The 15031-nt window shown below is 40.3% G+C and overlaps 1 protein-coding gene across 1 annotated transcript; it reads left to right on the top strand.

Moving 5' to 3' along the window:
- Window positions 1-7284: 7284 nt before the first annotated feature.
- Window positions 7285-11204, top strand: RB195_016820 (uncharacterized protein; the record flags this gene model as incomplete). Its single annotated transcript, XM_064183530.1, has 3 exons — window positions 7285-7491; window positions 10516-10788; window positions 10845-11204. 3 exons carry the CDS (start codon window positions 7285-7287, stop codon window positions 11202-11204), a joined length of 840 nt encoding a protein of 279 aa, XP_064039411.1.
- Between the last annotated feature and the right edge of the window lie 3827 nt (window positions 11205-15031).

The following is a 15031-nucleotide window of genomic DNA, read 5'->3' as shown; positions in this document are numbered from 1 at the left end:
TTTCCTTGAATTAGCAGGTTCACATTACAGCTGAACATTCCTTCTAATACACGTAATTATTCTAAAAAAGAAAACTAATTAGCATAGATATAATTAGAAATATAATTAGAATTATAAGCGTAATTGTCCTGAAAAAGAAATTTATACTAATCGTAAAAAAGGTGGATTTTGCCACAGCATGCCACAGAAAGATTTTTTTTCCAAAACTCACCACTTTTTATTTGTAACGAGAAAAAATGGCACTACGCTCTGATCTACTTTTAAAGGGCGATCTCAGGTACAGTGCTAGCACAAATTGCAACATTTGTGGAACTGCCACCTTCTTGGTGGCCTTTGAATCTACAAGGAATTAGAAATTCATCGTTTTTTGAAAATATCAACTTCTTTTCAATGCATACTAAAAAAACTGCATGCTAAAAAAAAGCTCAAACACTACTTTCCACGCCAACATAAAATTAAATACAAAGTCGAAATTTACAAAAAAATGTAAGCAATTAAGTAAAAAATAGTAATTAAGTACATATAGATTGAAGATATCCTGAAAAGATATGAGACCAATATTCTTATAGATAATCGTTCCACGTACATCCTCGGGCAGCTATAAAGGACAGTGTTTGACGTCAATCAATCCGCTTGGGATGCGCCATCGCGTTCATTTCAATTCAGAATCGTTTGAGGTTTATAAATGCGTAACTTGCCTGTACAATAACTTGCAAAGACTATTTCCAGTGTTTTTATCCTCCAGGACAAGTTTTTTTTCACCAATGTATCGACCCGGGAGGATAAAAGGCTTGTTTCTCAAATGGAGGAAGCGAACCTCGGAATCAATCGGATTTCATCCAAACTGGAACCGACTGCGCAATCGTTTCGTTTAGATCCTAGATAAAGCTACATGATATCAAAATCTTCAGTTTTTCCAATGTTGATTTTTTTCTAGGAATTGAATTTGCTTGCGAAAATTTGGGTGTAGTCTTTTGAGATGAAATTGTCGATAAAATTTCCTTTTTTTTCAATTTTCAAAAGAATTTTCGGACGCTTAATTAGTTCACACATAATTAACTAAAAATAAAAATTAACTAATCAACAAAGTAACAAATAATCATAATAGTAGTATAATTAACACAAAAATCCTTACCATAAACTAACATGCGTTTCATATGAGATTGAACAATGGAAATAAGAGAAATGACGTATCCATTCTTCTATCGATCATTGAACTCACCTATTAAGGTTCTTTTCAGGAGGAATCCGAACCAGAGAAGAGCAGAAAGAGAGGAAAACGTCCGGATATGTGAAATTTATAGAAATTTTAAGTTAAAATGCAAAATATTGCTCTAAAGACAGAGACTATGGTGACATAAACCTTTTTTCACAAAATACAGCTAGGTATACATCCATGCATGCAGGCGGAAAGTGAGATATACGTCGGATACAGAGATCAGAACGATGTAGAGTACTGTAGCGGCTGGAACCTAAGTCAAAAATTATATACACCTACACAGCGGTGCAGGAATTCAGTCTGTTCCAGGGAATAAATTCAAACATATAGAGTTAAACTATATTATTGTTTTAATTTTGACAACGACAACCGTAAGAGTCGTGGATAAATCCTTCTTGGTGATCGTGTGAAAGATCGAAGCGTTGCGATCAATCAATGGCAGTGAGACTCACTGCTGGATGCGACGAGTACTCATTACAAAGCGTCGGTGGCATTGAAAAGAGAGTTTTTCCGAATTTTCTTTCAAATTCATCCACTATATCCAGTAATGTCTCTTATCCACACTTTTCTTAGCTTTCCTCATTAAGAAAAGTTTTATTATTACTTGTTTCCGACAATTAATTTCCCTCAGAATTTTTTCCATTCTTTTTTCTTCCCTCTATTCGTTCTATTTATTTGCGGATAAAAATTTCTCATTTCGATTTCTGAGTCGTCTGAGCTGGAGCTCTATTACTCTCATTTCTTTCATGTTCTATGCCCCATTTTTTGGTAATGCTTCTTTTCCGCCTTGTTTTTTTTTATTTTCTTATTTATTTCTAATTTCTTTTTAATTTGTTCGAAATCTCATCCTGTATTGTCCAGCAACAACTATAACGATATGATACCTGTTTTTTTGAAGAATGGATTTGCTGCGCGGATTGGCATAAAGCTATGAGCATGAAGAAAAATTAATCATTTCGTTTTCCTGAGAATTATTTCGAAGGCAACATTTTGTGACTATCAAAAAGCGCTTAATGCCTCATAAATTGATGTCATAAAACTCTTCCCATTCCTCAGCAACCGACAATTTCCTGAATCCAAGGCATTCCTTAGAGCCTTGCAGGGTTTTGTCATTAGAGAAAAAAATCTCAAGGTAGTGCTTATGGGAAAAATGATGTAAATTTGCTTATTTTCTAAGCTTTAATGATCTTGCGTCTCTTTTTCCTTCTTTTTCTTCTTTTTTTGGATATATACATACCTGCAGTTCGTTCTCTCAATTAGGCATATTAGGATTCCATAGTATCCAGAGAAATTTTCCTTAAAACTTGTGGCACAGAGGATAAGAAAATTCCGGAGAAACCAAAATGAAAATTCCACAAGTGAGTTTTATGACTGAATTTACGGCAACGGATGGATTTAAAGGCATCACCCCACGAATCTGAGGTGGTACGGATTTCAGGTGGAGTATTCGTATACGGGATAGCAGATAGGAGAGGGGGGATGATTCCGTTCATTTCTTCCTAATCGCCGCAGAAAACGGCCCGGAAGACGCCGCACAAGGCTGGCGCGCTCCAGTCGAACTCCTTGTAAAAAATAGTGCGCCAGAACGCCGAAGCCGTATCTTCCGGGCCGTTTTTACGGCAAGAATTAGGAAGAAATGGACGGAATCACCTCCCTCGCCTTAATCTACGATCCCGTATACGAAAACTCCACCTGAAATCCGTACCAACTCAGATTCGTGGAGTGATGCCTTTAAAGCTTGTAAAGGTTTGAAGGATGGGTTAAAGGATAAACTTATATTTTTCTTTGGAATCAGACGACTCAGATTTAGGGATATTTTATATGGGCGTGCATGCTTTGTTGGGAAAATTTCGAGGCTAACTACAAACCCTGATAATGTTGAGGTGAAACGAGTCGCATAAACTTCCCTCTACATTCTCTTCGAAGTGAAATTAAGAAAATGCATCAAGAGTGTCTTCATTTAACGGAGTACATCAAACGAACGCATTCGAGTGCATTCATTTGAAACCACGTATGATTGACTTGGGAAAGTGTTAACGAGAAGCAGGTTTTAGAAGAGAACGTAAGCGTAAATGACCTCCTGGAAAAAAAAGAGAAACCTGGCATTTCGCCATCGTAAACGTGCCACAATCATCTTACAACCGTTTTTATTTCCCTGCTGATCTTGTAACCTAATGTCTTCTTTTATAGACGACATAAAACGTATGTTTTCTGGAAACGATACAGAAGTTTGAAGCCAAAACACAATTTAATGTAAAAGCGTAAAATTTAACATACAAATTACGTTAAAATAGACTACTTTACTACCTGAATAGGAAGTTTGTTTTATTCAGAAATGCATAGAAAATAATGTTGGATAAGGTACATTTTTTCTCTAAGTAATACAGTCTTCAATTTTTCCCAGTGGACGCGAAAAAATAGTGCCTCCTTGTAATTATGTGCGACCTCAAAACACATAAACAGTTCTGAGTGTTGAAAAGTGAGCCAGAATCACATAGTGCATCTGTTCACAGCTTATAATCTGTATGATTTCTGGAAAGGCGATTTTTTTTAGGAGTTTTAGGCTTTCTTCTACAACTTCAGCATATTCTCACGGTAAAATCCTCGATCTTGCTTGTTTCCGTCTTTCTCAATGGGAAAATGAAATCATTTTGCTGCCCAAAGACTTCCAGGATAACATCGAGGATGGTCATCCATGGCTGGGACCTGTATAGCCTTTTAGACTTTTTGCAGTCTTGCATTTTGAAATTATTAGTTATGATTTGTTCTGAGACCAAGAGTAGCAAATAATTATTCGGGTCTCCTATAATAATAGCTCACATGAGGTCGACGAAATTGGCAATAATTAAAGATCAAAAACATCAAAAAAAAGAAAGAGCAAAGAAGAAAAGAAGAGAAAAAGAGAAAAAGAACATTGTACGATGGAACCACATGAGAAGTGTGGATAGTGCTAGTGAAATGGAAATGTTCTGATACAAAAAATGCAAAGAATTCACAAATTTATTCTAAGAAAGAAGAAAGAAGAATGAAGGAGTTTTCTTTTTATGTTTACGTTGACGAGCGACCTTTATGCAAGTGATTTGATTACGTACTGCGAAGTACAGTGCGCCGATACGAAAGGCTGTTGGTACGAAACACGAATAGATTGTTGAAACATCATCGAGTATTCACATTTAGTTTCCCATTTTTTAAATAGACTACAAGTAGATATCACTTTCTTGCTGTATCCTAACGTTTCCTGGTTGTAAATCCAGTGGTGCAATCCATTTGGAATGCAGAAGAACAAGAGAAGGTCCCGCACCGCGATCGCTACCACATATATTGCGTTGTTTCGAGCGCTGTCGCCTATGCACCAGTACCAGGCTTCAGGTCGTTTTGACCTGATTATGGCAGCACTGTGAGGTCTAACTGGAACGAAAATGAATCCACAAGGTCTTCGCATGCTTGTCATCTTATGTGTCTTGTTGCTAATAATGCTGAGAATGCCTTGAGGCCGCTGATTGCTACCTGCTCACAGTGTAATAAGGCATTTGAGTACACGCTCTGGGCACGTACGAGCTATATAATTTGCATGGTTATGTGGCAGAAGTTACTCAAATATTGTGAAAACGTGCTAACATCAGTATCGTTCAGATACAGTACCATAGCGTGGCACAAATGGATCACATTCCCACAGGGAGTGTGGTATCTTTGGTAACAACGATCCGTTTCGTTACGCTAAACTGCCGGACATTGTTGTCCTAAGGTATTTGAGTCACTCAATGTCGGGTGGCTGTGGCGCATTCGGTTAGAGGTCCGTTGTAGCAATATGGTCGCCCTAGTGCAAACCAAGCCTTTCATCCCTCCGGGGTCGGTGAATTGGTACCAGACTTGTCTGGGAGGATAGAAACACTGACTTGATGATCGGCTGGCCCCCGCAAGTCATTAGGCCAACACGCGTTCCAAAACCTCAACGATTACGAATTCGAGTAAAACGCGTTGGTGCATCCCAAGTGGATTGATACGCCAGTGACTTTATCCTTTATCCTTTTAATGTCGGTAGCACAAATTTCGCAGGATATCGAACAGTGACAAGTGGATGGATTCTGTGCGAGCTCTTTTTGTAGATCGAGCAAGTTGGGTAGAGCTGTGTTCAAGGACGACACGCCTCAGCGAAGATGCATGCAACAGCGTCAGGCAATAGTACTGCCGATTAGGTCAGGGAAGTCATGACTTTATACATTAGTCAGACACGTTCACATACCTCAGACGATTCTGAATGAAGTTGAACGCGAAGGCACATCTCTGTATGAAACGATCAGCGCCGTGCAATCCATCTCTTCAAACATTAATGCCTAGTTACTCAGAATTAACCGAAAGGCCACAATAGTTCATTCAGAGGAGGGAGCGCTCACAAAAGGTTGACGGCAGACGGATCATAAAACACACATTGTTAGTCATAAGGAACCCCACCACCTACCAATGATTTTGTACTAAGTTAGTCACAGCAGTACTTTTGTATTTCACACCATATTCATTTTCTGAAATGAATACACTCTCTTAATCTTGGTGAAAAATCTATGCGGTATTCTGTGCTGCAGTCAGTTTGAAACGACTCGAAGCTGAATGCTGTTAGGGGAGCGGCTTCACTCAAAGTAAACAAGAAGAAAGTAAATAAAATAAGATTTGAGGTGGAACCATCGTTTACTTTACTAGAACTAGAGCTGTGAGCACTGACCTTCAGGTCATTTTCACACCAACTACGGTGAGCCTATCGCACACATCTATGGTTTAAGACGTCTTCTTAAATTCTTCACTCGAATCTTTTGTCAACAATCACGGCTGTTCGGGACTGTACAAACGGCATGCGAATACGAGAAAAAAACCTTCAGGATGCACAAGGCTCCACGGGTTATATGTTCATTTCATATTTCTGCTATCTTGTTATGCCGACGAGGTTTGGGTGCTTGAGAATGAAGCACGATGAGAAGCATGATGGAAATGAGTTTGAAAGAGAGTGTACGATTTTACAGAAAAGAGAAAGAAATATGTGCTAGGAAGGCATCGGAAGCATTCTGGATTTCCGTCCGGATTCCAGTTACGAATAACAAAAATGAGCGCTTAACAATTACAAATCACTTCGTTTCGTTCGTGGCGCTCTGTGAGCTTGTGGTTGTCCCGCATGCAGTTCCTTAACGTTAACAAGACATCAGTACTCAAGAATACTGCATAGTGCGTAGATCTCATTCGCCTTGGCGACAATCTCTAAGAACGCGGTGGCTCAGCAGTCCCGGTAATCGGTAAGACTGGTCAGTTTGCTTTCCTTTTGGAGGTCTTACGTGGCGTACTTAGAACCATATCGAGCCTTGGCAAGGAGAAAGGAGGGCTTTGATGAGATAACATGACAAAGCATGACAGCAAAGACCTCGAACGGTTTTTAGGCGTTTGATAAAGAAGAAGTTGTCGAATAATAAATAATAAAGTTTCATTAAAACCTCGTTGGCATAGCAAGAATTTATAAATACAATTCCCAATGCTGGGGTCTGAAGAAGAGATTCATTCTTCGGTTATATTTGCTCAAACTGTATTGATTTGAATTTACATGCTATAATTTCGGTAATCGGTCTTTAGTTGTAGCTATTTATTCCATTTTTGTTCTCTTGGTTAAGATGCACCTTTTTAATCCACGATTAGCACAAACGAGCAATAGCGATTCTGTGAGTTGTGATCCTGTGAGTGACTGAGAGTTATTATGATGACCTATGGTGAGACTGACGTTAATGTTCCGTAAAATGAGATTCAACTGATCGGCAGCACATCATGGTAAGTGCGTTATTTTGCAAGAAATTACGTAAGAAAAATTTCGTTTAAACTGTTGCAGTTTTTATTCGTGACGGCCTTTTCATCGATTTCTGCATCATTTTTTATGCAAAAAAAGTATCGCCGTAGAAGTTACGCCCACATCTTCCGTCTCGCAAAATTGTTTGCCTATAAAAGTGGCAGCTAACAAGAACAGAAGAACAGTCAGTTCATCTTCACTATCCTTCCGTCTGACGTTGAGTCGTTTTTGACATAGGCACGGAACAATGGACGAGAAACGGAAGTTGCTCGAAGCCGAACAGCTCAGACGATTCGCCTTTTTCGGAATCGCTGTGACGACGAGTGCAATAATGACGGCCGTGTTTGCGGTACCAATGCTCTGCGTCTATATGCAAAACGTTCAGTCTGGGATTGAAGAGGAACTGAATTATTGTCGGACAAAAACCGAGGGGATACGTGGACAATTCGTAAAGGTACGAGCTGCTCTTACAATTTGCTGTTATTTGAAATCAGAAATTTTAAAATTCGACTTTTCTCTGGGTAGCCAGTTGTCACAGAAAATGAGTTCGGAATTCGAAGTGAGTTTAGATTTTTCCAATCTCATCAAGGGTGTACCTTGAAAGTAGTGATAGTGTTCAGTTAGGCCTTGATATGAGGAGAGTTGAGTCAACAGCATAAAAGGAAAAGATCTGTAGAAATCTGGTGTAAACTGCATTGAAAATTTTCAACAAAAAGCACCTGATAGTGCTGTTGCAATTTTTAACCGTTTTCAGTGGACACCAGAAATAGCATTCTAAATATTACCATGAAAAGACAACTGCAGTTTTTCATATTTTGCCTTAATTTCATCCTTATTGATATTTATGAGCATTGAGCGTTGAGCAATCTCCATTTAGATACGCCCACGCATCTGACTTCAATTCGGAATAAGTTGAAATTGTATGCATTTGTGTGCAGGCTATACAGTGCTAGCCAATGTTTTCATTGAAGTCGGTGTTTTTCTCGAACCAGATATGTCTGGTACCAATTTATTGACCGGTGATAGGCTTGATCACCATTAGGGTGGTCCCAAACCATCGACAGTCCACTCAAAATCGAATGTCTTACCGACTGCCCCACAGCCGTCCTTCGTTTGAACTTTCTACTAAGGTACTTAGTAATCATAGCGCGTGGTTACGTACCAACAGGGCTAAGTCCCATATAGTTGGACTGTAAAGAAAAATGATTCTTGACGTGAATCGGTTGCTTGAAGAGTAAAGAATAATATATTACATTCTTAATGTAAATACTGTTGCGAATATTTTTACAACTCTCGCAGCTATTTTTCTGGAACTTTGGAGAAATTGAAACCTTGACTGCAATGTGGTTGAGTCAAAACGCTGTGATCCTCGAAGCGGTGCGGTGGAGCGTAGCGTACCGATTTGAAAATGAGACGCTTGCTAGCTCCACACATCTCCACAGATCTACTCGACACCGCAACAGCTAGCTTCATGGAGCCGCTTCGAAGGCTGCTGCTTACGCAACTTCAGATAGTTTTGACCCGATTAGGCCATATTCCAATTTCATTAATGACTGGCATTAGTAGCTGAGAAATCTTTTGAAGTTTTCGTTTCTGGTTCTTCAGAGTTCTAGTTGCAGAGGATCTTCTGCTTCTTCCGTCTCAATCTTTAGCTTCGGTGTTTCTTATTATTTAGTGCGATTTTTGGAAACTTGCACACGATAAAGGAATGAGATATGCCTTTTGGCAGTTCCTATGCATTTTAGATCCAGTGGTTGTGGCTGAAGTGGCTGTAGATTAGTTCTGGGAATTTGTAACAGAATAATTCCCATATTAAATTCTCCGTTTTGTTTTCTCTGAATTTTGTTTGGGAAGAGTAAAGTCCTTTTTGCCAAATGATTCAAGCCACCATTTGAGTTATTTTTGCGACTGATCTGTGTCAAGGTCACGAAATAATACTTCAAGTCTCAAGTTTTTTTTTGGATGGGGGAGAATAAATGAAAAAATATCAATTCGAACGACAACACGAAATTATAGTCAAGAAAGGCATCTCGTACACAATATCAGTGCACACAACAATAGCGCTATTAAATACGAAATGTAATAGATTTCATTTGTTGCAATGACCAGAAATTATTTGTAAGATCACGGTGAAATCCTTGTCACTGTATAAGAGTGAAGGGTGGGTATAGCGCAGTCGGTGAGAGTTTCGCTGTGGCCGCACAGTCGATGGTTCGCAACTGCCCCAGTGCCAACCAAGCCTTTCATCCGCTCGGGATCGATAAATTGGGACCAGACTTGTCTGAAAAGATAAAAACACTGAGTTGATCATCGGCTGGCCACGCAAGTCATTGTATAGGCCAACACTCATTCCTAAAATCACAACAATTCTGAATTTCTGTCAAACACGCTGGCACATCGCAAGCGGATTGATGCGCCAGAGGTTTAGATTTTCGCATGGGACCGTGGAAAACCCATATCCATCGTTTAAATAAATTTTCACATACGTCTCTCTTCTTCCTATAGCGGTCTTAGTCTTTAAAAGCAGCATACCACTAAATTGATAGTGTTGAGACCTCTCCACGAATAGACAAGGCTAAAGGTGTACGCGTTATCGTTATCGATCCATTGGTTGTCCGCTCGCTCGCAAACGCGGCGCGTACGCTTGCTCTTACATACGCTTCACGTTATTAGGTGCCTTGTAGTGGGATTCGACGCGACCAGGTCGTTCCCTAAGCAGTTTTTCTGGATAAAAAAGCGTGAGCATGCTTACACTAGTGATCTACACACTTAGTCCTATCTAATCCTAGAGAGGCACTCTCAATTTCGTTGTATGCAGCCTTTAAGGATCGTGGGCGATGATCACCGTTTGAGCAGCATAGCCGCGTGATTGACCACGTGTACTAACCAAGAACTAGCAACAGTTGTAATTGTTGTAGTCGACCACCTTCACCGAAAAATGAAAAATGGGTGGATTTGAGGACCTCTTAGATGAACCGACCGGTGGAACCTTGAAAAAAATATACGATCTCTGAATCTTAAGAAACCAGAAAAAATCCCATATGTTTCATGCTTTTTCACTACGCCGTTTTGAAACCGATCAAAAGTTGACAAACAATGAATACATTCACAACACTATGGTACCTTTACCAAAATCTGAGAAAAATTTATCTAATTCATGAACTTGTGTTGCAGTGTAATGTGTAAAACAGATTTTTAGCGTAGCTATTTGTAAAAAGCCACTTTTTTCTACGAATCCCTAACACAAAGGAGAGAAATTTATAGTTTGCGACAGAAAAATGTTTTCCAGATATCCAAAGTCATCCCAGAAACCGGTAATCCTTTTTTAAATCATTTCAAACATTGGTTACATCTACCTTTCACTACGATGAGCCTAGAAGTGAATTATCGGATTGTGCTTAGATGATAATAATGAAGAAATCAGAAGAGTAATCCGTTATGTAGCAAAAGAAGTTGCGCAGAAGAAAAAAAAATTTAGATGGAGAAGGACCGAATCAAGCGCCAAGTTGCTTACTCCTGTTGTTCTTGTGGAGCAGGAGGTCCTGGTCCAATGGGTCCACCTGGTCCTGATGGCGATCCAGGTCCCGATGGAGCGCCAGGCAGGCCTGGACGACCTGGCATTGATGCAGGAGATCAGCTACTAATCCCCAGTGAGGACGATTTCTGCTTCACATGTGAGCCTTCTCTTCCCGGACCGCCAGGATTACCTGGTCCCAAAGGTCCGCCTGGTCTGACAGGTAAAATCGGAGAGGTAAGCGTTAACAACCATAAAATAAACGAAAGATGCAACTTTGCAACTAATTCCAGCCGGGACCAATGGGACAAGCTGGTTCCAAAGGACCACCAGGATTGAAAGGGCCACCTGGTCGTGATGGGGAGACGGGTCAACCAGGACAGCGAGGACAACCTGGAACGTCACGAACGCTGCCTTCCCCGAAAGGTGAACAAGGTCCACGAGGTCCAGCAGGACCACCTGGTCCACCTGGAAGCGCTGGCGCACTGGGAAAACCAGGACATCCAGGGCCACCTGGGCCTGACGGTGACCCAGGATCAGACGGAATTCCTGGACGGGATGGAGAAATAGGAGCTCCCGGCAAACCTGGAATCGATGGTATGAGGGGGTCATGTGATCATTGCCCTCCTGCACGCACGCCACCTGGATATTAGCCTTCTTCATATTCAATAAATTTTTATTCCGCTTTCAACTGAATGAACCTTTACTGCTCCCGGAAAAAATGAGATGTTTTTGCAAAGTTAGAACGGACTGGTCCGCTGCTTCTAATATATCAAGCAGTACTCTTTATGATTTAATGTTGTATGTACTAACGACAGCTTTATATTCTTACATGATCGTTACTACAAAATGTTAGACTAAAAACAAAACGAAACAAACTCTACGAGAACTCAATTGATGGCGAGCTGGAAGCTGTGATAAAATAAAAGTAAATAAAAGTAGTAGAAGTAAATGCGCAAATAAAATATTCCCATCGGTTCTCATGAAGAGACATTGAAAACCCTTTCGCAACATATTTGGCGAAAATCAGTGCAAAGAATATGTTCCAAACCTCCGCTGGATATCCTTATTTGGAAAAAAGAACGAAAAAGTTAACAATAACTAACATCTTAAATAGACTACGTCTTAGTCAAGAAATACGAGTTGATTACTGTAGCTCATATTACGTTTCAGAATATATTGTCAATTCCGGTGTTCTTTACCAAAAACCATCGATGTATGGGCCCGCTCCGAGTAGGAGCGGCGGGCATCGGTAGTAGGACCCGGGGAAAACATCCCGGATCCGGAGGGACTTGCGCTGGGCTAGCCACCGAATAGCGGCCTAGCCCATGCGAACCCTGCGGGTTCGCGACTAGGGTCCCATTTCCCTGCCCCGATTCCCCTTCGGGGGCCTCGGGACTGCCCACTGACCCCGCCCGCAACCTAATCTCTTGTAGTTCTCTTGCGATAGAAGTGGTTACATACGTGGTTTATCCTTATAACGACACTACACGGCAATGCACAAATATACGACATAAATGGCGAAATAATATGTGGGCCTGTCAGCTGCTCAATGGTTGCGGTTCTCGGCGGCAGATAGTATGTGGTTGGGGTTCGGGCCCAGGGGCAGCCAGCCAGGGTTAGATGGCGCGAGATGGCATAATGCAGATGAGTGGCGACGTGGCTATCGATCGAAAAACACGAGCATAAAACATGACACCATAAAAACGGAGAAAAGGAAAGGACTGGAACACCGAGTAATCGGTGTACAGCTCTTATATATGCGGCGGCGTGGGAGCGTTACCGTAATACATTGCCAGTGGCAATGTTCCCCGCACGCCGCGTGAGAAAGGGTGCCGGCTGGCTGAGAAGGTCGTGCCGGCACTACAATTTCTCCCTTTTTACTCTTAGTGAGCACTCGGTGATTATTTGCCTATTAACAAATATTACTGCCCCTGAATCACTATCACTCCATAGGCATAAGCCCAATCACACTACCATTAGTGCAAAAATAAGAAGTTAATCTTTCTTATGCGCCACTATAATTGATCACTAGGAATATTCCTGAATCGGAGATGCAAAGGCCGTCCTGATGTTGGCGCACTGATCACGCTCCAAAAAGTATTCTTTAAACTCTCTATGAGTGGTGAGCAATGTTTCAGAAGCGTAGAAGTTCGACCTTTTGACCTTCGTTGAATCTTGACGTAAGGATACGACTTGTTGACTACCAAATTGAAGCCTACATCACGGCAACGCGACTACTTAGGTAAGGACTTGGGGTAAGGATCTCATAAGGATTTGAGTTCTTTTGGTTTGGAATGTAGTAGTATCTTATGGAATGATGACTTGTTCTGGATGAGGCATTTAAGGGGGTATGTTACAAATGATCTGACTCTCCAGCCTTTGACCAAAACAACGACACCGGAATATTAGTCGGAATGGAGTGCGTCAACATTCTTGGCTCTTGCTTAAGTTGGTATCAACCTATAATATAACATATTATATATAATATGTAAACATATTTTGACATTGGATTTCTTGAGATTGCCCTCCCTGCCATACTGAGGAGCCTCAAGGGAGGCTAACCTAAAGTGGATCGACTAGCTTGAGGCGAAACGATCCACCTTTGCATTTTAGTCTCTATCTTCTTTTATTTTCTGATCCATAGGACTAGGCGGTAGCGCCACCGTTGCGTAGCTCTCCAATGCGTAGCAAAATGCTGAAAGGGCTGTGGAGTCAAACTTATGAGAGTGGTAACTTTCCTCATAGCATCAAAAACAAGTCTCATTCCTCCGCAGTACCTCCGCTTAATAATTTTTCGAGAACATTCTTCATGTTAGCAGATGCACATGAAGGATGAAACCTCTATTATTCGAAAATCACCAAGATCTTTTCCTTTCTAACGATTTTTTCATCATGCGACAACGTTCTGTCCATTCGCAGTGTTGTTTTCTTTCCTGCTTCGTTAATTTCTAAGATCATCATTTCTGCTTCAAGATTCACAAATGAAACCGTCGACTAAGCTAATTTCTAAGACGGATATTCGAATGAACGGTCTTTTGCTCCCAAGCTGAAATAAAAACTGTAAAACGGATTGACGGGAAAATCAAGAGAGTCAAACATTCTCGACATCTGGAGGATCCTTAGGAATATTGCAAAGAGAACAGAGATGAGTTTTTCACCACCATCACAGTGAAGCTCTTCCAGAGTATTGTTCCTTGTGTCATTTAAGTGCTAAGGTATTCGGTTCACTCGGCTATATTTGAGCTGAATGCAAAGATTTGCATTCGCAATGAAGCAAAGACAGAATACAAGTACATTTTAAGGGTTTAGAATGATCCCGGAATGATCATCTATAAGGGTCAACATCGGGTGTACACACTGTCTCTAAGCAACACAGTACGGCAAAGTATCTCGGCAAACTCTTAGATTCGGGTCTGACAAGGTGAGATTCTTTATACATGATAGAGTATAGAGGATAATTTTATAAACAGTTTCATTCCATTTGCATTTTTTCGTCTCATTACCATCGTATTTCCTTACAGAAGTTTTTAAGAAGTTTACTAGTACTAGTTTACTAGTATTTTCTAAACGTTTATGGTCAACTACTTGACGACGCACTGAGAGTATTTCAGCCGACGAGCTTAATGCGGAAAATTCTAAAAACGCCCAAACTAGACGAGCGTTCTGGACTGGGGGAACAGATGTAACAAGGGGATTGTTCACTTTCTGTCGCAGGAGACCAATATGTTCGACATCTTCTTATCCGCCAAAAACAGGATTGCTCCAGCTTCCACTGTCAATAACTTGGATTCAAATATCTTTTCAAAACGTTGTAGCATACAGAGATTCTTTTTTTCTCTGTTGCACCATTGCTTCAAGTAAAAATAAATAAATAAATGGAAATAAATGGAAATAAAATGAAAAATAAAGGTGAATAAGTTAAAAAAGTAAACTAGCCATGAAATTCATAGTAACAAAAAATCAAACGGAATTTATCAGTCTACGAACTCCGGGACTTTTCGTGCAGAGAATCATTCAGTTTCTATTTTTTATTCTGTCAAAAATTTCTATCGTCTAAAATATCAGCTCCGGGACCAAGGATTTATTTGTTAGGAAGATAAATGATAATCATCAGTGCTATGGATTCACTCATGGATATCAAAGCAACACTCATTATTTCGCCAGCAGTTGGTGGATTGTTAATCCAAACCTTAGGGTTAACCATGCACCCAGGTTGACCTTGTTGACAATACAAATAAACAATAGTAAAAAAGAAAGAAAATTTTTAAAATAGATTTTAATAAATGAATAAATACATACAAAAGTAAAATAGTACAATTTGGTAAACAATTTCCTTCGGCAGCTCAGATGTGTACTTCTAAATATTTTGGGGAAATTTTCTGAATTATGTATGTGCTTTAATCGATTTGTTTTCTATTTTACTATCGTGCCGAGATTCTGTGAGGTTGTCTCGGGCATTTCTTATTCTATTAAATCG

Source organism: Necator americanus, chromosome II, assembly GCF_031761385.1.
Source record: "Necator americanus strain Aroian chromosome II, whole genome shotgun sequence".
NCBI classification, from domain to species: domain Eukaryota; kingdom Metazoa; phylum Nematoda; class Chromadorea; order Rhabditida; family Ancylostomatidae; genus Necator; species Necator americanus.
This window is presented reverse-complemented; position numbering and strand designations above follow the sequence as displayed.